The sequence below is a fragment of the Geotrypetes seraphini genome, chromosome 19 (genome assembly GCF_902459505.1).
Source record: "Geotrypetes seraphini chromosome 19, aGeoSer1.1, whole genome shotgun sequence".
Lineage (NCBI taxonomy): Eukaryota > Metazoa > Chordata > Amphibia > Gymnophiona > Dermophiidae > Geotrypetes > Geotrypetes seraphini.
Window position 1 is genome coordinate 7,294,222 of NC_047102.1, and position 23,484 is coordinate 7,317,705.

Below are 23,484 nucleotides of genomic sequence, written 5' to 3' on the forward strand. Positions count from 1 at the left end.
TTTGCTAACAATTTGAATGTAGGCCCCTCTTGATCTTGAGGCCCTAGGCTGAAGCCTAGTTAGCCTATAGGAAAATCCGGCCCTGGCTGCCTGTTCAGATTTCAACCAGAGATCAGACTTCCCGGGCCAGAGCTGCTCTAATAACTTCCCTGCCTCTCTGGTTGCAGCTGCTCAGTCACTAGACTCAGTCTCTCCCTCTGCTCTTTTTTTTTTTTTTTTTTTTTAATTCCCTGCCCTGTGGGTGTGACCGACTCAGCCTCCCTCCCTGTTATGTCACCACTTTGATTCCCTTTGAATCCGAATAAGAAAAAGTCCTGCAAAGTCGAGAACCTCAGTCGCCGGGTTTCTGTGTCCAGCCCGCGGGATCTTATTTGCTGAGGGGAGGGGAGACCCAAAATGGCCCGGCTCCTCTGCTGTTTCATCTTTGGACTGTACTGGCTGCACAGCTCCCGGGCGGATCTAGGTGAGTGCCGGGCTCGGCAGGAAAAAGGGGCTTTGCAAAGCGCAGCTTCTGGGCCGTTTGCGCGCATTTTTATTTCTTCAATTCCGTTTTAGGGGACCGAAGTGTGCGGTTCAAAGCGTTCTCGATGTTTGTTTTAATGGGGGTCGGGGGAGGGGGGGGGAATGATTGTTTCGGAATATTGTGGTCTGGGCTGGATTTGTGACACCAGATGCTGGATTTAAAGAGCCTTTCGAGTCGACTTTCAATGAAATAACGGAGAGAATTTGGCGTATGCACTAAAGGTGCGCAAAGTTTCCAAACTGGCAGATGCGGCAGTCGGGGGGGGGGGGGGTTAAAGGAGCCTAGGGCTTCTTTCTACATACGTCACTATAAAAAATTGCTGTGCCAGAAATAAAGTTTTCAATGGCAAAAGTTTAAAGTTTGTCAACTTTTATAAGTTATAGATAGAGCACATAGCGCTTTAAAGTTTAAGAAAAAGTTTGGGGCTAACGAGGAAGCCATAGCCACAAGTATATTGGTAGCCATAACCATTGGCATATCTGAAGCCCTAAAAGAAAGAATAAAAGGAGGTTAAGATTTCATTTGGATTCAGTATCTCACTATTGATAAATATAGTTAGGGCATATAATAAGTGAATTATCCACCGGCTAAACTCTACAATGGACTCTTTGGGGTTCTTTGCCAGGAAGTCCTGTTGGCACTGTAGGGAGGGGAGCTGATTCAGTATTAGCAGCAGGCACCCCTCCCAAACTACAGTCCTTGAATTTTAACGTCAAAGCTGAGTGTGGTACATGCCATTGCTGCAATCTTCACTGCCTGCAGCGCGGCTCCTAATACCCCTGTAAAGAATGCCCAGGAATTCTAGGACCCCCGCTGAACAGGCTTATTACTAAACTTAGAGCAGCTGGCATGAAAGAACGATCGTTAAACAACCCCGACGACAATGTTTTTTTTCATACTTCAGTCAAAAGCTCCCACTAAAGAATCCCTGGCACTCGCTGGTGACGCACAGTGAAAGTTGGGAAGGGGGCAGGCAAAGAGCTCCAGCGAAAGATGGCATCAGCTCTGGCGCGGTTCCATTTTCCTGCCATAAAACCTCAAGGTGTGTTTATGCAGGTTTCACTCGGTTTCTTGGAATCGTATCCATGCTGTTCCCATCCATCTGGCCCCAGTGGTTCTACACCACTTTCTGACAGGAGAAATGCTTTTCTGGGACATTGATTCTTCATGTGGGCAGGGACCCCGCCTAGACCTGTCAAGCTCTCCTCAAGCTAGCATAGATTACTACTGCTTATCACTTATATAGTGCTGAAAGGTGTATTTTGATATTTATAGATATATATATATATATATATACTACTTGAGATATATTGAAAAAGCTTGCAATCTAACTTGGACAGACAGATATGGCATATAGGGTTGGGGATGCAGAACCCAAGGTAAGAGGAGTTAGGAGTCGAAAGCACTCTCAAAGAGGTGGGTTGACATTTATAGACAGTCCCTGCGTAGAAGAGCTTACAATCTAACTTGGACACACTTGACATAGAGGGTGGGGATGCAGAACCCAAGGTGAGAGGAGTTAGGAGTGGAAAGCACTCTCAAAGAGGTGGGTTGACATTTATAGACAGTCCCTGCTCAGAAGAGCTTAAAATCTAACTTGGACACACATGACATATAGGGTGGGGATGCAGAACCCAAGGTGAGAGGAGTTAGGAGTCGAAAGCACTCTCGAAGAGGTGGGTTGACATTTATAGACAGTCCCTGCTCAGAAGAGCTTACAATCTAACTTGGACACACGTGACATAGAGGGTGGGGATGCAGAACCCAAGGTGAGAGGAGTTAGGAGTCGAAAGCACTCTCAAAGAGGTGGGTTGACATTTATAGACAGTCCCTGCGTAGAAGAGCTTACAATCTAACTTGGACACACATGGCATATAGGGTAGGGATGCAGAATCCAAGGTGAGAGGAGTTAGGAGGAGTGGAAAGCACTCTCAAAGAGGTGGGTTGCCATTTATAGACGGTCCCTGCTTAGAAGAGCTTACAATCTAACTTGGACACACGTGACATATAGGGTGGGGATGCAGAACCCAAGGTGAGAGGAGTTAGGAGTCAAAAGCACTCTCGAAGAGGTGGGTTGACATTTATAGACAGTCCCTGCTCAGAAGAGCTTACAATCTAACTTGGACACACGTGACATATAGGGTGGGGATGCAGAACCCAAGGTGAGAGGAGTTAGGAGTCAAAAGCACTCTCGAAGAGGTGGGTTGACATTTATAGACAGTCCCTGCGTAGAAGAGCTTACAATCTAACTTGGACACACATGGCATATAGGGTAGGGATGCAGAATCCAAGGTGAGAGGAGTTAGGAGGAGTGGAAAGCACTCTCAAAGAGGTGGGTTGCCATTTATAGACGGTCCCTGCTTAGAAGAGCTTACAATCTAACTTGGACACACGTGACATATAGGGTGGGGATGCAGAACCCAAGGTGAGAGGAGTTAGGAGTCAAAAGCACTCTCGAAGAGGTGGGTTGACATTTATAGACAGTCCCTGCTCAGAAGAGCTTACAATCTAACTTGGACACACGTGACATATAGGGTGGGGATGCAGAACCCAAGGTGAGAGGAGTTAGGAGTCAAAAGCACTCTCGAAGAGGTGGGTTGACATTTATAGACAGTCCCTGCTCAGAAGAGCTTACAATCTAACTTGGACACACGTGACATATAGGGTGGGGATGCAGAACCCAAGGTGAGAGGAGTTAGGAGTCGAAAGCACTCTCGAAGAGGTGGGCTTTTAACCTGACTTGTTTTCCTCTGGCTGTATTTATTTATTTATTCCATTTTCTATACCGTTCTCCCAGGGGAGCTCAGAACGGTTCACATGAATTTATTCAGGTCCTCAAGCATTTTCCCCTTTCTGTCCTGGCGGGCTCACAATCTATCTAATGTGGAACTGACAGCATAGAAAACCGCCAGGTTCATTTTGAGCTCCATGGACTAAACACAGTCTACCCTCATGAAATGTTGCATATCCTACCTGCCAGCTTATCCTTCTCATTCCCAAAAAGCTTCTCCATTTACACCTATTTCTACAGGGCGGCTGTTCCGAGTGTTTATCGTCTTTTCTATTGCTCTCATGTCTCTCCCCTCAGTATCCTTGTCTAGAACTTTCTATTGGAAGAGTTTATTAAAATGTTGCTACAGTCTCCTAGCACTATCCCATGTCCTTCAGTATAGACCTATACAGGCCCTTAAATCCAAGTGTTCAGCATTCAGTGCTAAGTCACTGGCTTCTCACAGTCAAGAGAGAGAGAAAAAAATCAGACTTTTCTGAAATGACCACTCCCTGAAGGAGCCTGCACTTCAAGCTCAAGATGCAAGAACATTGCTGTCCTCTTATTCAGGAGCAATTCTCTCTTTTTTTTGTTGTTCAAACTTTATTAAATTTTACCATCTTACAATAAGAAATTCTTAGCAGTAACACCTCGATATCTGATCCACCCTTCCCCAATCCCCACCCTACCTCCCTTCCATTTGTCTAAAGGGCTCCATGCATCCTTAAATGAGGCCATATTCCCAGACCTTTCAGCTAAGTTGGCTTCATCTCTATAAAAGAGACTTACTGTGCCCCACCAAAAACGAAAGTTCAAAAGTGTGACGTCTTTCCAATTATTAACTGTTGATTTGAGTTGCCACTCCAGACAGTATCGAGAGCAGTTTACTGTCAATAAGGTCATTGAAGTAGCACGTGGTCCACATATCACCAAGCCGTGTGAAAAAGGTAGACGAACTTCCAGTATACTTTGTATTTTATTCCCTACCTCTTGCCAAAATATTTGAACCAGTGGGCAGTAAAACAAAAGTCGTTCAAGTGGAGGAGTGGTTGGCGCTACAGCCTCAGCACCCTGGGGTTGTGGGTTCAAACCCCGCGCTGAGACCCTGGGCAAGTCACTCAGTCCTCCATAGCCCCAGGTACGTTGGATAGATTGTGAGACCACCGGGACAGATAGGGAAAATGCTTGAAGTACCTGTATGTAAACCGCTTTGAGTGTGGTTTTAAAACGACAAAAAGTCCCAATCCCTTTCCCTGATGTCATAATGCCTCATTCCACCAATAGAAGCCAACCTCATCAGTGATGTCACAATGGCTTCGTTGTTCTATACTTGGCTCACTTCTGATATTGTATCGGAGGAGAGTGTGGTGCAGTGGTTAGAACTACAGTCTCAGCACGCTGAGGATGTGGGTTCAAACCCCGCCCTGCTCCTTGTGACCCTCAGTCCTCCATAGCCCCAGGTACGTTAGATAGATACTGGGACAGATTGGGAAAATGCTTGAGTACCTGATTGTAAAAACCATTTAGATAACCTTGATAGGCGGTATATAAAATCCTAATAAACTTGAAACTTACCCACTTCCTTTTTACAGCTCCAGCATGCATTAGATTTATTAACATTCAATTTTTGTGACTGAGGGCTAGATTCACTAACCTTCTTTGCGTGCCCTATCCGTGGCCGATCCGTGCAGGCCCGACCAATTTACAAAACAAACAAAAAAAAAGAAAATGAAGGCAATCAGAGGAACACCCCCCCCCCTCCGACCGCAAAGATCGCTAGTGTGCGATCCCGACACATGCGCAGACCATCTGTAGATGGTCTGCGCATGTGTCTTAAGAGCTGTCTAGAGCCGCAACTTTTTTTTTTTTTTAAACTTTTACTAGCCCAGCGAGCCCGAGGGTTAAAACCACGGGCTCGCAGTGTGGGGAAGGGCAGGAGAGTCGGGGTGGCAGGAGAGATTCGGGGCGAGAGCAGGGTGGCGAGTCGGGGTAGCAGGCAGGAGAGATTTGGGGCAGAGCACGAGATCGAGGCAGGCAGCGGTTCGGGGCAGAGAGCAGGGCGGCAGAAGGCAGGACAGTCGGAAAGGACCTCAGCGACTGTTCCTCAGCCGTCGCTTATTTTGGATCAAGCCAGCCCAGTCGGTGTTGCTCTTTTTATTTTAGTGAATCGCTTCCTGTCTGCATTTGGAATACCGTTCCCCCCTCATTTGCATGCGCGGATCGGAGGATGATCGGGACACAGGGTTAGTGAATCGGGTCGGAGGGAAATGGGGTCGCAAAGGGCTCGGTACACGATCGGTTTGCTTAGTGAATCTAGTCCTTAATCAGTAGCACCGAGACCAGCGTTCCTCCCTGGTCTTATTTTTTTTCAGCACCGCCTCTGACTTCAGCAGTTGTTGGTGAAACTCCTTTTACAGCCTAACCAGCTCCGACTGCCTTGTCTGCTTTCAGTTTTCTTAGTCTCATTTTTTTTGCCATAAATGGACTGGGGGCCCACCTCTCTTCCAGTTGTGCTCCAGATGCGTTTCCCAATCCCTCACTCTGGTTTTCCTAATTACCTTCCCTGATGTACACTGTTTTACAAGAAAGGCTTCCCCATTGCTCTCCTCCCACTGCGCGGTCTCTTGTGCGATAGAAATACTCAGCTATTTCTCTCAAAAAAATTACCTGCTTGTTTTTTCTTTGTTCTTCTCCTAACCAGAAGGTCAGTTATGCTTATAATGGCTTCTTATAGTTTTGAAATCACTAGGTGTTCTCAGAGTGAATAATAGAAACCCAGCAGGTCTGAAATTGACGTTTGGCAGGTAACAATTGATTCTTAAAGGTACAGGCTCTATCAAAATCTTGAACCTACTCAGAGCAGGATTTTCAAAAACCCGTGTTATAAAGCGACAGTCTTGCTACCGCATGCAAATATGATTGGCGGAGAGCAGCGAAGATTTCCTACATTTGCATGTGCCCATCGCTGATGGGCATATGCGCAGAAAAATACCTTTAAAAAACACACACTCTCCTGCTGCACAATTGGACGAATGGAAGGGGGAGAAGCAACGTCGGCTTTTTTTCAATCGCGCATAAAACATGCCTTTAGTTCCAAAAAACTGCTCTAATTTCAGGTGAATCTTGTAATTTGCTTTTAATGTAAAATGTAATCAAGACCCACAGCCAGACAAGGGTATCATACACATTCTCAAAAAGAAACGTTGGCTTTTAACGAGCGCGCATGAAACATGCCCGTCTCTCCCAAAAAAGAGTTAAATTAGCACAAGTCTGAAACCTGCCATCGCTAGCGCCAGTCGCCCAAGCTAGTCTGTTCACACATTTTAAAATCAAAATCGAGCCTCTTTTTAAAACTCTTCTCTAAAAGGGGAGGACGGATCTGATATTATACTCATGGCAATACAAGAGAAATAAAAACGCAAAAGAAGCGTGAATTTGCTACCCTCCACTAAAAATATATAGATACACTTTTTTTTTTTCTTTTTTCCATTAGCTACAGTCAAAACACAAGTTCCTGCACTGTAACGGCACCCCCGGACCAGCCGCTGCTTTTTGTCACCGAAAGCCGACGCCGCTCTTTGAAAATGCCTCGGCGATTTTTAAGAATCCACCGGAGGGCTCATTTCAATGTTAAAGAGCCCATTTGCGTTCCATCGCTCATTTTGATAATCCGCCGCTAAAATGCGTGCAGGCTAAACCGCCGGAAAACTGCGTAGCGACGGCGTTAAAAAGTTTTGAGAACCCTGCTCTCGGTTTAGCTTTCATTCATAGGTGGCTTTATGTTTTGGCGACAAAACATGTAATCCGCTGTTAAATCCTCAGACGTCATCCCTCCGATTCAGAGGTGACAAAGGTGAACAGTTGTGTTAATGTCGGACTTTCAAAAATATCTCTTACAGTGTCCAATAGTCTGAGAATTTTTTGTTCAGGCTGCCAATGAAGTGGGCCAACAGATATAGGGTTCTCCCTCCTTCGGCTTGGGGCCTTATCTAAGCTGCCAATCCTGAAGGTAAGGGTTTCCACCTTTCTGTGGCTCATCGCTGCTTTTGCCCCATTATTAAACCACTCCTGTCTGGTCATTACTTGGCCACAGAGGACCACGATTGAGCACAATGGCAGGGAGACCCTTCCCAGCGCTAGTCTCTTGTACCCGAGTTCTGTCTAATTGCTTGAAAACCACTTCCGCAAAGAAATCTGGCATCTCTCTGTTGCTGTCATCCTACTGGTTTTTTTACACGGAGAGCAATTTCCAAAGGGCATTTCCATGCATGAAACAGGGATTTATAAGTGGAACTAGGGTTTTGAAAATTCTACAAGACCATATGGCCCATCCATTCTGCCAATCCGTGCCATTCCTCTCCCAAAGAGATCCCATGTGCATGTCTCGTGCACAATCATGCTGGTATTGTAACACCTCACAACTCCTTATGGTAACATCTCTATAGAAGCTAATGCATCATAACACCTTTACAGAAGCTCATATAGACCGCTCTGGATTGACTCCCCTGTTATTATAGAAGCTCTTAATAATCAATAATCAATGATTCTGCCCCATCCACTAGGAGGTCATTCCATGAATCCATCGCTCTTTCCACAAAGTGTTTTCTGCGGGTTATTCCAGCATCTGTCTTCTTTCACTTTTATCTTATATCCCCTCATTCCAGAGTTTCCTTTCAGCCGAAAGAGACTCACCTTCTGTGCATTTATATGCCATGGAAATAGTTAAATATCTCCATCATATCTCCTGTCTCATATGTATCGAAGTCTATGGGTCAGTCCTCGTGCATTAAATGATGGAGACCATTATGCTTATAGAGCAGTATTTGATTGGGGGAGTCATTTCATAGCATTTCATCGCTGAGAGTGGACAACTCGCGCTCAAAGCTTTGTGCTTTCAAAAATATTAATGAACATAAGTGAACTGCCAGCCCCAACCACATCCTATGACATGCAAAGAGGTAGTCAGAGAAAAAGTAACACCCCTCCCTCCCTCTTACGAGGGGGGAACCAAACTGATCTCTCCCCCAAGCTCTTTACTTGCGCTGTGTGGAGCAAAATGTTGGTTGATTGGCTGAGTTGAGATCCCGATGGTTCCTTCCCCTCCCCCCCCCCCCCCCCCCCATTCCGGTGCTTGTGCTGACACAAACTCGTGTGTGCATTTGTTCTGATTGTTCTCAAGAGGGAAATTGAAAATTGATGTAGTGTATAGGTGGAAAGTAGCCACCAAGTTCACAATTATGGACATCTTTTGATCAATCAATCAATATCATAATGGTTTTTGCCAGCAATTTCATGTTTCTAGAGTAATCCACAGTGCATTCTCTGTACATGCTAAATTTCTATTTACTGTATTTTATCTTTCCTGGAAAATGTCACTTCTATTGCTCCCTTCCTCCTTAACGCTCAGAATGTAGAAAGTTGGTTGGTTGGGCTGAGAACTTTTCAGCACCCCCTCCTATGTAATAAAAGTGAGCCAAGGATAGGACAGTCAAGCCATTTTGACATCACTGATGAGGTTGGCTCTTATTGGTGGAATGAGGCATTATGACATCACAAGCTCAGCTCTGATTACCAGACACTTAAAACTCTTCACACTGAAAAGATTTCAGCCCAACCAAGAAGAGAATGACGTGGTTATATCCAGCTCAGTATGTGGCATTTCTTATCCTTTCCCCGTGAAATGGAGACTGCGAGGGGATATGATCGAGACTTTCAAAATACCGAAAGGAATCGACAAAACAGAGCAGAAAAAAAATTATTTACAATGTCCAATGTGACACGGACAAGAGGACATGGACTGAAGCTAAGGGGGGACAAGTCCAGGACAAATATCAGGAAGTTCTGCTTCACGCAACGAGTGGTGGACACCTGGAATGCTCTCCCAGAGGAGGTAATTGCGGAATCCACTGTTCTAGGATTTAAAAGCAAACTAGATGCACATCTCCTTACGAGAGGCATAGAGGGATATGGGGGACTAAAATTACGCCAGGTGTACACCTGGCTGGGCCTCCGCATGTGCGGATCGCCGGACTTGATGGACCGAAGGTCTGATCCGGAGATGGCAGTTCTTATGTTCTTATAATGCCTCATTCCACAGTTCCTCAGAGCCAACCTCATCAGTGATGTTACAATGGAGTAGCAACATTCCAGAACCCCAAAGAGTAACAACATTCCAGAGCTGAGATTGTGACACGGACAAGAGGACATGGACTGAAGCTAAGGGAGGACAAGTCCAGGACAAATATCAGGAAGTTCTGCTTCACACAACGAGTGGTGGACACCTGGAATGCTCTCCCGGAGGAGGTTATTGCGGAATCCACCGTTCTAGGATTTAAAAGCAAACTAGATGCACATCTCCTTACGAGAGGCATAGAGGGATATGGGAGACTAAAATTACGCCAGGTGTACACCTGGCTGGGCCTCCGCATGTGCGGATCGCCGGACTTGATGGACCGAAGGTCTGATCCGGAGATGGCAGTTCTTATGTTCTTATAATGCCTCATTCCACAGTTCCTCAGAGCCAACCTCATCAGTGATGTTACAATGGAGTAGCAACATTCCAGAACCCCAAAGAGTAACAACATTCCAGAGCTGAGATTGTGACACGGACAAGAGGACATGGACTGAAGCTAAGGGAAGACAAGTCCAGGACAAATATCAGGAAGTTCTGCTTCACACAACGAGTGGTGGACACCTGGAATGCTCTCCCGGAGGAGGTTATTGCGGAATCCACCGTTCTAGGATTTAAAAGCAAACTAGATGCACATCTCCTTACGAGAGGCATAGAAGGATATGGGGGACTAAAATTACGCCAGGTGTACACCTGGCTGGGCCTCCGCGTGTGCGGATCGCCGGACTTGATGGACCGAAGGTCTGATCCGGAGATGGCAGTTCTTATGTTCACATTGCTCATGTCTGATTTTAAAGATAATCCAAAAATGTTTGAAGTTAGTCTAATAGGAAAGGTATCATCTTCTTTTCTAGTCTTTGTTTAGTTTTATTTTTATTTCTTATCCAGACCCCCAAACCTTCATATATAGGGCCTGAAAATAATTGGTTAACCCCCTGTAATCCAATTGACTTTGTACCTAGAGGAGAACTCCATGCACTATTATTCACTGGTACCATGTGGTATGTTTCTTATGAAGATAAATGTTAAGGCTAGTAAAAAAGGATATTACGTATCTAAAAATATCTACTCTGTGGACCTTATTCAATACATGTTTCTACAGGTACAGAACGATTTTGCATTCTAGCCGGGCTCTTGTTACTTCTGTACCAATAATATCTACGGCAGTTTCTATCCTAAATACCCCAAAGAGACAGCCTTAATTCGAGTACATCTGCAGCATTATAAGCGTGACAGTGCACACCCTAGGCAGTCACGTGATCTCGCTTAGCCATAGTCCATCAATGATGCAAAATGCATGTGTGGAAAATCTAAGCCAGAAGACAGATTTGACATAGCTCCGCCGTTGGCCTTTTCATGTGCCCTGCAGTAAATGCCAGGCACTAGGCTCCCTGGTAAGCTAGCCAGGGACACAATTTCATTGGCATCCACCATTGTACCAACTGGGCATCTCATGCATACACTTATTCTGCTGAAAGAGGAAGGCTGTGTTTTCTTTGTTTTGTGAGGAAGCTCACCTGACACGAGCTTTGCAAGATATGTGGTTAAATGGATTGAAAGATATTTCTATAGTTTGTAAATGCAGTGAGATGCATTTGACATCATTAAGGCCTGCTTACCTCGTTTGGTAAGCAGGCCTTATGTACACCCAGACAGACAGAATTCCTGTTTTCTAGCAGATTGCAACATCACCATAGGATCATGTTTTGTCTTGTCCACTCTCCCAGCTGCTGGGAGTTGAGAAAGGTGAAGGTAGGCTTGCCAAGTTTCCACTGCCTGTTCATGTGAAAATATTAGGCAAACTAACCAGTGGCGTAGAGAAGGTGAGAGAACATAAGAATAGCCTCACTGGGTCAGACCAATGGTCCATCAAGCCCTGTAGCCCGTTCTCACGGTGGCCAATCCAGGTTACTAGTACCTGGCCCAAACCCAAGGAGTAGTAACATTCCATGCTACCGATAAAGGGCAAGCAGTGGATTCCCCCTTGTCTTTCTCAATAACAGACTATGGACTTTTCCTCCAGGAACTTGTCCAAACCTTTCTTAAAACCAGCAACTGTACTATTTGTTGGCAATAGCAGAATATAAATGATTTGACTGTAACTGCATCGCATGTATTAACATGTATTTGCTGCAAAATGAAGGCATCATTAATATTGAAGAATCAAGGCCAGTACTGGGCAGACTTGCACGGTCTGTGTCTGTACATGGCCGTTTGGAGGAGGATGGGCTGGGGAGGGTGTAAATCAGGGGTGTCAAAGTCCCTCCTGGAGGGCCGCAATCCAGTCGGGTTTTCAGGATTTCCCCACTGAATATGCACGAGATCTATTAGCATACAATGAAAGCAGTGCATGCAAATAGATCTCATGCATATTCATCGGGGAAATCCTGAAAACCCGACTGGATTGCGGCCCTCCAGGAGGGACATTGACCCCCCTGGTGTAGATGGACCGGAGTGAGCTTTGACGGAGACTTCAGTAGTTCCAACCTATGAACAGTACCGGGCAGAGCTTAGGATTCTTGCCCAGAAATAGCTAAGAAGAAAAAAAAAAACCCCAACAACGAATTTTTAGATTCAGTCAGGTTGGGCAGACTAGATGGACCATTCAAGTCGTTATTTGCCGTCATCTATTATGTTACTAACTATATGAAGAGCCTAAAATAGTGTCGGCCTTTTGCGTTAAGGATGACTTTCATTCAAGATGTGAATGCTGAAAAATACAGCTATTAGGGCTGATAGTTGGATTGAAAAAGAGGGACAGAATTGGCTTTCTGGAAATCAATTTGGGACCAAATTAATAGATTGTTAGAAAATCATGTGGCATTGTCGTATGATACAGAATTATTTGGAATGTCTATGAGGGCTAAGAGCCAAATATCTTCCAAAAATAATAAACTTTTACTTATTTTAACAGGATTCGCCATATAACAAATAACAATTGGAAAAATTGGAGTAGATTAAACTATAGTTTTTGGTGTGCCATATTTATAAAATGGAAAGAGACTCACCTTCTGTGCATTTATATGCCATGGAAATAGTTAAATATCTCCATCATATCTCCTGTCTCAGAAAGGAAATTTTAATACATTTCAAGATGTGTGGGGGCCATTAACAAATTATTGCAATGAATAAGTATCATTTCTCTGGTTAGTATAAATGAAATAATGGGGAGGGGGTGTAATTTTTTTGAATGTTCACCAGGTGCTTTGAATGAAAGGAAAGTCTTTATTATATGATATAAGTGTTATGATATATTGAAGAGTTGGGAGGGAATGGGATAAAATATGTTGAGTATGATTAATTATAGAATTTCAAGTGATAGATTTAAGTTAAATTGATGTTACTTTTTGTTACACTTGATGTAAGTTATAAAAATGAATAAAGAATTTAAAAAAATTTAAAAAAAGAGGGACAGAATCGCACCATATACGTTAAAGCCGCACTGGCTCCCTGTTGAAGCTTGGATCCGATTCAGGTTTTCCTGGATGGTGTTTAAAATACGTCAAAGGCTGGTGCCATCTTATAATGCCCCCATTGTTGTGTTATTCAGATACTGCATTATGGGATCCTTTTTACTAACCGATTCAGCACATGCTAAATGCTAAAGTGTCCATAGAATATAATGGATGCCTTAGCATTTAGCGAGCGCTAATCTTTACTTTGCACTAAATCGATTAGCACGCCTTAGTTAAAGGACCCCTATATGGTCTGAGACAATACTCGGCCTTTCAATTTCCGGAGGTAAGAGGGTTAAAATATGCCAAACTCTTCCCTTCCGCTCCAGCCTATCGAGCTGCCAAACTCTGGAGGACTTTGCCAGATCGGATTAGTCCAATGAGTGATTTGTAAGAGCTTTAGAAAGGCCTTGAAAACGCCTTCGTTTAAGGATCGTGTTTTGAAAAAGTCGTCATTTAAAAAAAAAATTGTTTTAATTGTATTGATTATTGCCTTTGTTAACCGCTTTGAACTTCTTTTGAGGTATTTGCGGGATGCAAATAAAAATAGTATTGTATGTGAAACTGAATGCAAGTTGGTTCTGTCTGTTCTCTCAGATTCTTCTCGGTCTGAACTAGTTGACATATGCGTCATAGTGGTGGTAATACCACAGGGCAGGGAAAGACAGGCACTATATTGTCATATCTCTCAATTCATGACCGTGCTTCATTCATTGAATCAAAAAGAACTGCTAAAGGAATATTTATTTGCTAGAATAGTTGCTTTGAGACTTATTGCAAGCAGTGGCGTAATAAGGCTGAGCATGTGGCCCCCCCCTGCCTCGTGTGCACCCCCCTTCCCTTTCTCCATACCCTTTTGACTTCTCCGGCATCAGCAGCACGCCCATGTCGGTGTCGGCTCGCCCTTTGATATCACTTCCCAGACGCAGGTGACGGAAGTGACGTTAGAGAGGGCGCCGATGCCGACGCGGGGGGTAGCATCCTCACGCCCGGGAAGTAAAAAAAAGGTGCGGGGGAAGGCAAGGAGAGAAGCAGGGGTGGGGTGGGGGCAGAGAAGAGGAGAGATGCCACGCCCTTAGCAAGATGGCAGCCGAGACAGACTGCCTCCTCCCTACTGCGCTTCTGGGTACTTTTGAAAATTCATCGATCGTAGTCGCTCTTAAAATGCGTGACCTGCTTACACTTTCCCCCTCTTTTACGAAGGTGCTCTAACCGCTAACGTGTCCATAGACCGACATGCATGCGTTAGCGTTGAGCACATGCTAAATTGATTAGCGTACCTTAGTAAAAGAGAGAGGGCTAGCGATATTAAGATTCTCGTCTTGGCTTTCCGGACCATTATCTTCAGAAAATCTCTCTGTTTGGCAGACAGGCTCTCCTTCTCGTGCTTCCACATCAGCCAGCCTAAGTTTGCTGTCAGCCCCTTCTCCAGCCAGTATTTGTCTTGCGTCAACTTGGCGCACAGCCTACTACGTGGTTCCATTACTGTGGAACTCTTTGCTATTCGAGTTACGGTTGGAGACCTATTATGCATGGTTTAAGGCCAAACCCAAGGCCTTATTGTTTGCCCAGGCCTTTGGTTAGCCCAATATCAGTGAAGAGACAGGGAAATTCCTCAGAAGGGATCTTTTTTTTTTTGCTAAGTATGTGTTTTGGTAATTGTCATTTTGGTATTTTACATATATTGGAATCATTCTTATGTTTTATTTGATATTTGATTTGGAAGGCGGTAGAGTCAGCAGAAAAACAAAGCCACTGAATCCCAGATCAGCATTTAAAAGAGTAGTCCCACTTAGATACGCATATATCTGCCACAATACCAGTAGCAGCTGGCAAAGAAATCCCCTGCTCGCTTCCAAGTCAACCCCACCCCTAAAAAATTATGTCTGAGAAGCTGAGATGTAGAGAGCCAGAAGGAAACCAGAAGGAGAAGCTGCCATCACATCCTGTTACACTATGATTGCATAACTGGTGGAGCTGTTGGGGGGGAATTTCTTGTCTCATCCTAGTTCCACTGGTAGTGGACTAGCAGTGTATTCATTCTCCAACTTTCTTGACCTTTGGTATCATCTTCTGTTGTACGAGTTCTTGCAATTTTCAGCCACATTAGTTGATGGCAGTAGGGATTTTCCGATAGTGCCAGACCACAATAGGTCATTAGCCTGGGGAGTGTGTGGTACAGTGGTTAGAGCTACAGCCCCCAGCAGCCTGGGGTTCTGGGTTCAAATCCCACACTGCTCCTTGTGACCCTGGGCAAGTCACTTAATGCCCTAGGTACATTAGATAGAGTGTGAGCCCAACGGGGCAGATAGGGAAAAATGCTTGAGAATCTGAATAATTTCTAATCCACATAGAATTGTAGGATATGCAGAATATAAATAAACCTGGAACGTTTTGCGGCTTGCTTGCTTTTTCCCATAGCAGCTGGGGTGAAACGTGGAGGCCCCCACTGGACCCAGCCTGATACCTTCTTTCTATTTATTTTTAAAATAAAAAATACCATTGGTCGATGATTAAACACGATAGTATATAAGCTCCATTGAATTTAATCATTTAAAACTTGATGGATTGGCAATTGTGGCCTACACCAAATTGAGGCAACAGACAAAGATAAAAAATATAAAGAACTCCAGTAAATGAAATCTTTTTTACTGCTTGGGATCTAGCCAGGTACTTGGGACCTGGGTTGGCCTCTGTTGGAAATAGGATATTGGGCTAGATGGACCACTGGTCTAACCCAGTAAGGCTATTCTTATGTACTTATAATAGCCAAGTATAGGACAACCAAGCCATTGTGACATCACTGCTGAGGTTGGCTCTTATTGGTGGAATGAGGCATTATGATGTCACAATCTCAGCTCTGGAATGTTGCTACTTTTTGGGTTTCTGCCAGGTACTTGGGACCTGGGTTGGCTACTGTTGGAAACAGGATACTGGGCTTGATGGACCTTCGGCCTGTCCCAGTATTGCAGCTCGTATGTTCTTATGTGAGCCAAGTATAGGACAATGAATCCATTGTGACATCACTGATGAGGTTGGCTCTTAGGCATTGGTGGAATGACGCATTATGACAACTCAGCTCTGGAATGTTGCTACTTTTTGGGTTTCTGCCAGGTACTACCAAGATGGTCTTGGGGCTCAGGGATCTCACGTATGAAGAAAGGCTAAAAAAACTGCAGATGTACTCACTGGAGGAACGAAGAGAGAGGGGAGACATGATTGAGACCTTTAAGTATATTACGGGACGTATAGAGGTGAAGGATGATATCTTCTGTCTTACAGGGCCCTCGGTCACCAGAGGGCACTCGCTGAAAGTCAAGGGAGGGATATTTCATGGTGATGCCAGGAAATACTTCTTCACCAAAAGGGTGGTCGATCATTGGAACGAGCTACCTCAGCAAGTGATTGAGGCCAACAACGTGTCAGATTTTAAGAGAAAATGGGATATCCACGTGGGATCTCTAGGGGAGTAAAAGTCAGGGAGTGGGTCATTGGTATGGGCAGACTTGATGGGCCGCGGCCCTTTTCTGCCGTCAATTTCTATGTTTCTATGGGTTGGCCACTGTTGGAAACAGGATACTGGACTTGATGAACCTTCGGTCTGTCCCAGTATGACAATCCTTATGTTCTTGGTGTTTACAGTGTCCATGTAGCACTCGGTCTTCTTTAAGCTCAGGGCTGGCAAAGAAGAAAATGGGGAGGGGAGGCAATGGAAGGCTCTTGCTGCTGCCCTAGGTGTCTACCTGGTCTACTTGGTAGTAGGGCAGGCCCTAGGCGTGCTCAAACTTTGCCCCTGTCATATCAATACATTTTACACTGATTGGAATTTTACATGCAGGGCCCTACCTACCTTCCTTTAGTTCTTAGGCAAGCTCCCTCTGTATTACATTTTAGGAAACAGCTGAAAACTTGTTCTGGTTTTGCGCACTTTTTCAAACTAAAGAAGGGACTGATGTGCCAACAGTCATTTCTCCTAAATTATTACTCATATAGGTATATCCAGCTAAGACTTGAACATATATCTTCACAAGCTTCTTAAATATCCACCAAGAACCTCAGCGACACCACTCCAGGCTCACACTGTTCACTGCCTTAAGCTTAACGTGTCAATTCTTCACCGGTTCTTTGTTTAAAAAAAAAGTGCGTTTCATATAAATACACATAAATAACCATAAATAAGTTGACGTTGATTTAAATAGCTTATAAATGTACTTGGCTTTTGTTTTGTGGTCATACAGGTAGGGATTATCTGGCCGACATGTTTCACCAGAGCTTTTTCAAGGCGTAATAATCCCTTTTAAGTCTCCCATCAGCTTTCTAGACCACTGTAAATAGCATTTCTCAGCATAGCTGGAGAAGGTGGAAAAATAATGTCTTAAGGTTATTGTTATTTATTTAATTGTTTTTCCTTTATTTACTGTATTATGCTTTGTTGTGTTTGCTTGTTGTGTAGCCGTACTGTAGGTGTTGTTGGCTTTCCCTTGCTTTGCGGTGTAAGATTATCATCCGTTACTTCATTGTCTTTCATCTTTCTGGATGTTTTATTATAATCCGCATAGAACTGTAGGATTCTTCTCCCTTGAGGAGACTGAGAGGGGACATGGTCGAAACATTCAAGATGATGAAGGGAATAGACTTAGTAGATAAAGATAGGTTGTTCACCCTCTCCAAGGCAGAGAAAACGAGAGGGCACTCTCTAAAGTTAAAAGGGGATAGATTCCGTACAAACGTAAGGAAGTTCTTCTTCACCCAGAGAGTGGTGGAAAAACTGGGACGCTGTCGGAGTCTGTATAGGGGAAAACACCCTCCAGGGATTCAAGACAAAGTAGATAAAGACAGGTTGTTCACCCTCTCCAAGGCAGAGAGAACGAGAGGGCACTCTCTAAAGTTGAAAGGGGATAGATTCCGTACGAACATAAGGAAGTTCTTCTTCACCCAAAGAGTGGTGGAGAACTGCATATGGCCTACCCAAAGAGTGGTGGAGTCTGTCGTAGGGGAAAACACCCTCCAGGGTTTCAAGAAAAGGTTAGATAAGTTCTTGCTGAACCAGAACGTACGCAGGTAAGGCTAGACTCTAGAAGGGCCACCGCGTGAGTGCACTGCTGGGCACGATGGACCACTGGTCTGACCCAGCCGTGGCAAATTTTATGTTCTTATACATTTTTAAAATAAATAAATACATATGAAAGTGACTTAATTCAATTATCCTAAATATGTCTGGAACCCCTTAAGGGCCCTAAGGAAGCCACATGGTCTAACGGTGGCCCTGTCGGGCTTGAAGGTTAAGTGCTTCAGTGGCTCAAATTTATACTGACGGTGATAGTAAACGAAGGACTTCTTTTTCTAAGATGCGCTTACAGATCTAGCACGCACTGATTTTTGATATACGCTAAATCCGTTAGCGCACCTTAGTAAAAGGTGCCCATAGAGAAAAGTAATTTTAAAAATTGAAAGTTTACTCTTTCACAGAGGTTTTTAAGGTCGGTAAAAAATATATAGAGCAATTCCTATAAGAAGATGTGATGTATATGCCGTATCTATGGGTGTCTGAGTTCTTTTTCCTCCGATGATATAAATACGTCTATAATTGAGCAATTTAGCCACCGGACCAATATGGCATATGACACAAAACAGAAATGTATTTATTAAACAACCCCCCGCCCTCTTTTACCAAACTGTAGCGTGGTTTTTAGCGCCGGCCGTGGCGGTGACAGCGTTGATGCTCGTAGAAATTCTATGAGCGCCGGTGCTGAAAACCACGCTACGGTTTTGTAAAAGGGGGGTGGGGGGGAGGATGTTTCACTGGTTCCCTGAAAATATCACTCTCACAAGCATTAGGGGGTTTGAGTCAATGTATAAAGTCTGGCCTTTCTTGTCCTTTATTTTTTTTTAAGTGGACACCTGGAATGCGCTTCCAGAGGGCGTAATAGGGCAGAGTACGGTCCTGGGGTTCAAGAAAGGATTGGACAATTTCCTACTGGAAAAGGGGATAGAGGGGTATAGATAGAGGATTACTGCACAGGTCCTGGATCTGTTTGGGCCGCCGCGTGAGCGGACTGCTGGGCACGATGGACCTCAGGTCTGACCCAGCGGGGGCATTGCTTATGTTCTTAAGTCTTATTCAGTTTTGGGCTCCTTATACAAAGCCGCGTTAGTGGCCGCTGCTGCGGCAATCGCTCTCATGGCCGTGGGGATTTAATGGGCATCGGAGCGTTTGCTACGAGACAGCCACTACCGCTGCTTTCAAAAGGGGCGATTGCAATTTATAGGTGAAAATAGAAAAAAAACAAAGGAGAGAATGTGGCGTAAAATGTAGCCCGACGGGCGTAGGATAACACAGGGCTGAGAGGCCCGTATGTCACCCGTGGAGACAAGCAGGTAGTGTGTGGGGGGGGGAGTGTTAAGGAGCGATAGGTAATGGCATTGGGCAGGGGAATTTTCCCACGGTAAGGTGGTTAGAGGATTGGAAGAAGATGGGGAGTGATGGCGCGGAGGCAAATTTTAAAGCCGGGACGTTGGAGGACTCGGCTCCTTCCAGGGTGGCTTTTTCCCGCCTTCCCGTGTTGTCTGGTGGTGATGGGAGCTCGAGAGGGCAGGTCTCCCGAGCTACTGGGTGCTGGGAGCCATGCCTTGGGATCAGGTGACCCGGTTAAAGGGGCATGGGGGTCATGCCACCGCTCAGACTCTTGCTGTATGTGGCGGGGTCGAGGGCAATATCTTTCAATGTACACCTGGTATCTCGGGAGGAGCTTGGTGATGTTACTTGATGATTAATTCGTTAATTGATGCTTAATATATGCAATGTTATATTAAGCTATTTGGTTTATTATTATTGATCAATAAATAGAGCTGCGGCCATTTTTCCATATCTGAGTGTGTGAATTCTTAGAGGGCAATGGGTTTAGGGGTGGGGGGTGGTTAAGGGCGACAACCGGGACTCTCCAGATCCCGCTGTCACTTGTCAGTTCCTCCCAAGGTAAAAGCTTCTATGCATGCTATTGTCACACCCCTGCTGCAAATGCCTAAACATGACTGTGTCGGGTCACTGGGTTTGTTTTAGCCGTTCCATATGCCAAACTGGTTTCTGGTATTTTTATAGCGTTGGTCCCAGTGGCATAACTGGAACTCAGTGGGCCCTGGGCAGAAGGCCACTTCCTCCATGCACCCTCACCTATGTGTGCCTCTCTGGATATGGCAGCTCTCCCCCGTTGCCCACCTACTTACCTGCCCCCTGCAGGAAGTTGCTTTAGAGCTGCAGCATCTGGAGGACCCAGTGGTCAGGTAAGCAGCTGGGCACGGGGGAGATGCTGGACCCAGGCGCGCCAAAGGGAGGGTTCAGCTGCAGGTGGCCCCTACCTTTGGACGGCCCTGGTCATTTCGCCGACCTCTCTCAGTGGTAGCTATGCCCCTGCTCAGCGGCGTAGCTAGGGTGCATGGCGCCCCCTTCCCGCCCTCTTCTCTGCCTCCCCACTCCTTCCTCGCCCCTTCCTTTAATCCCATACCTCTAATGAGCAGCATCACGAACTCGCCAGCCGCTTCGTATCTGCTCTCTCTCTCTCTCCGATGCCGCTTTCAAGGCGCGGGAGCCAGAAGTGATGTGAGAGAGAGCCGACGCCGAATCGGGCAGCAAGTGCGTGACGCTGCTCGCGCCGGGAGAATTAAAGAGGTACGGGGGAGGGGAAGGGGCGCATGCGCGTAGCGGGGAGGGGAGGACGGAGAGGAGGATGGCGTCTGGGGCGGGCTGTGTGAAATGCTCTCCGTTCTTTATGCGAGCCACGTGTTACTACCTTTGAATCTATGACGCCCACCATATGAAAACTCTTTATATATTTTCGTTGGTTCCCCGAGGCAGGAACGAAACGTGGCACGTCGGAACCTGCAAGCTAACGAGATAAGTTTGCTGAGTTCTTTTAAACGATATGACGTACACCATTTAAGATCTTTAGCCTTTTTGGCATTTTTTTAATAAAATTACAATAGAAAGTTGTTGTTCATCGTTTCATATGCGATGATTGGGTGGTGAAGCGGCAATGTTGGGGTCTCCCCAGTTACCACCTCCATGATTCTGAGCATATCAAATCTTGTTTGCATCTCTACCTACACCATCTAAACAGCTCATTTATAAATATTATCTAGACCAGTGATTCCCAACCCTGTCCTGGAGGAACACCAGGCCAATCAAGTTTTCAGGCTAGCCCTAATGAATATGCATGAGAGAGATTTGCATAGGATGGAAGTGATAGGCATGCAAATTTGCTTCATGCATATTCATTAGGGCTAGCCTGAAAACCCAATTGGCCTGGTGTTCCTCCAGGACAGGGTTGGGAACCACTGATCTAGACTAGAGTGATTTGTTTTGTTGCAACATATTTTTTTTATCACTCTTCTGTTGACTTGTTGCAAGTTTACCCGTTTCTATACATTTGACTGACTCTAAAGTAGCTGGCAGATACTGAACGAGAAACTTCTTTCCAAAAGAGATCAGTCAAATCTTAAGGGTCCTTTTACGAAGGTGCGCTAACGATTGGCATGCGTATTTTTCACTCCATGTTAAACCTTCCTGGGAGTGAAAACTCGGAACGACCTGGCAGAAACAATCAGAACAGAGCCTAGCTATACCTTATTCCGGAAGAAACTGAAAACCTTTCTCTTTGATACCTGAACTTCAAAGGAATATCTCTCTGTACCCTTCCTTCTTGTCAGTCACCTTCCCTTCCTGCCCGTCCCTGTCCCCTTCCTCCCTTCCCCTGCTCTTCTCTTTTTTCCTGTCTTCTTCTCTCTCTAAGTCGCCTCGAGCCTGCCTAGCTATGCCCGGCGCACAAATAGAAGATTAGATTAGCATGCGCTAAATATCACGCAGTCCGTAGGAATAAGGACTCAGTTCTATAAAAAGGCCTAAATCTGGGTGCCAAAAAAGGCACCCTAACCACTGTTCCATAAATAGCAATCGATGTAGGGCATCGTTTGCAGAAGAACGCTTAGTGCTCGAATCCACACTCAATTTTGGGCAGAAGGATTTACACCAGCTGGACCCCGATGTAAATCCCCCATGCCCAAATTAGGCACGGATCCCCAGAATTCTGCAACACTCTGCACAATTCCTAGAAATGCCCCTGATCTGCCCATGCCCCTCCCGTGGCCACGCCCCCTTTTTTGAATCCGACCGGAGACATTCATCTGCCCATCTTTATACAATAGCAGCTCTAAAGATGCACGCCTCAATCCCAGTTGTTGCGCCAATTAGTTCCGCTAATTGTGTCCAATTACCAGTGCTAATTGGTTTGTTAAGCAATTAGATGGCACACACAAGTTGGGCAGCTGCCCAAAATTGCAGTTTTGAGCACCATGGGCTCCATAAATTAGGCGGCGGTCGGCGCCCTACGGCTACCTAACTTAATTTTTTTTATTGGTTTTAATTTGGTGTGGTAATTGACCGCACATTGAAAACCAATTAAAAGCTCAGTTTTTAAAAAAGCAGGTGCCAGTAGGTGCCTACGAAGGTAGACGTCAAAATCACATCTTAAGCAGGTAATTAGGACGTCCGAGTGCTGATTTATGCCGTTTTTTTGGATATCTTAATATTTTGAAAAAGCCCCTAATAGTAACCTATGGAATTTTGTAATTCTAAGTGCTCTGAAAATGAGCCCCATAGAATCACAGAAAAATGAAGGCAGATAAAGACCATATGGCCAGGGCCGAATTAAATGGTAGCCCTAGGAGGCACGTGCCTAGGGCCTGAAATTGTCAGGGGGGCCCAAGGGCTAGAGTTAGGGGGGAGCAAACAGGGCAGCTGCACTGGGCCCCACAGATCCAGGGGGCTTCGCGGTCCGAACTTAAACAGCTCCCTTAAACAGCGAAATGCTCCTTTTCAGAGGGGCCCTGACATGGCAGCCGTTCTCTCAAACTGCCGGCGGCTGCCCCGAAGCTTTCCCTCTGCGGCGATCTGCCCTGTTGGAAACGGGAAGTTGCAGCAGAGGAAAAATTTTGAGGTAGCCTCCGGCAGCTTGTGAGAAATGCTGCCGTGTCGGGGCCCCTCTGAAAAGGAACATTTTGGCTACTGGAGGGGGGGGAGAGAGAACCGGTCTGCCCCCTGGTGCTCCAAGGCCTGGCGTCATGAACTTCTTCGGGCAGCAACAGCGTTTACAATTCACTGCTGTTGCCGGCTCTGGGCATTCCTCTGCCGGATCCTGCCTACTTCCTGTTTCCCTCTGCCGGATCATGCCTACTTCCTGTTTCCATGATGGCAGGACATGACAGGGGGCGGGGCAGGGCCAGGGGAGCCCAGTGTAATTGTGTGCCTAGGGGCCCTCGAAGAATTAATCCTGCCCTGCATATGGCCTACCTAGTCTGCTATCTACTATACTAGTCTGGGGAAAACCATAGTCAAAACATACTTCCTCTGTGACTAAAGTGGTTTATTATTACCACGTCAAGTCTGCACTGACCTGGGGCTCAAAGCTGAAAATCCAGTCAGACCACTTCAGGCCTCAGATTTATGCTGTGAGCAGCTGTTTCTGCATATGCTATTCTGATTAATCCGAGACAATCTTATGACACAAGAATAGACCTCTCAAATCAACGTATATTTCACAGATATATAACCTTC

General features: G+C 45.4%; 1 protein-coding gene across 2 annotated transcripts in view; it reads left to right on the forward strand.

The window, feature by feature from the left end:
- The first annotated feature begins 278 nt into the window (after nt 1-278).
- CD44 (CD44 molecule (Indian blood group)) overlaps nt 279-23,484 on the forward strand; it is a 78,623-nt gene continuing 55,417 nt past the window's right edge. For both annotated transcript variants that reach the window (XM_033928681.1, XM_033928682.1), the window contains exon 1: nt 279-463. In XM_033928681.1, coding sequence (XP_033784572.1) covers nt 397-463 — 67 coding nt within the window. In that variant the 5' untranslated portion in view covers nt 279-396. The remainder of the gene's footprint in view (nt 464-23,484) is intronic.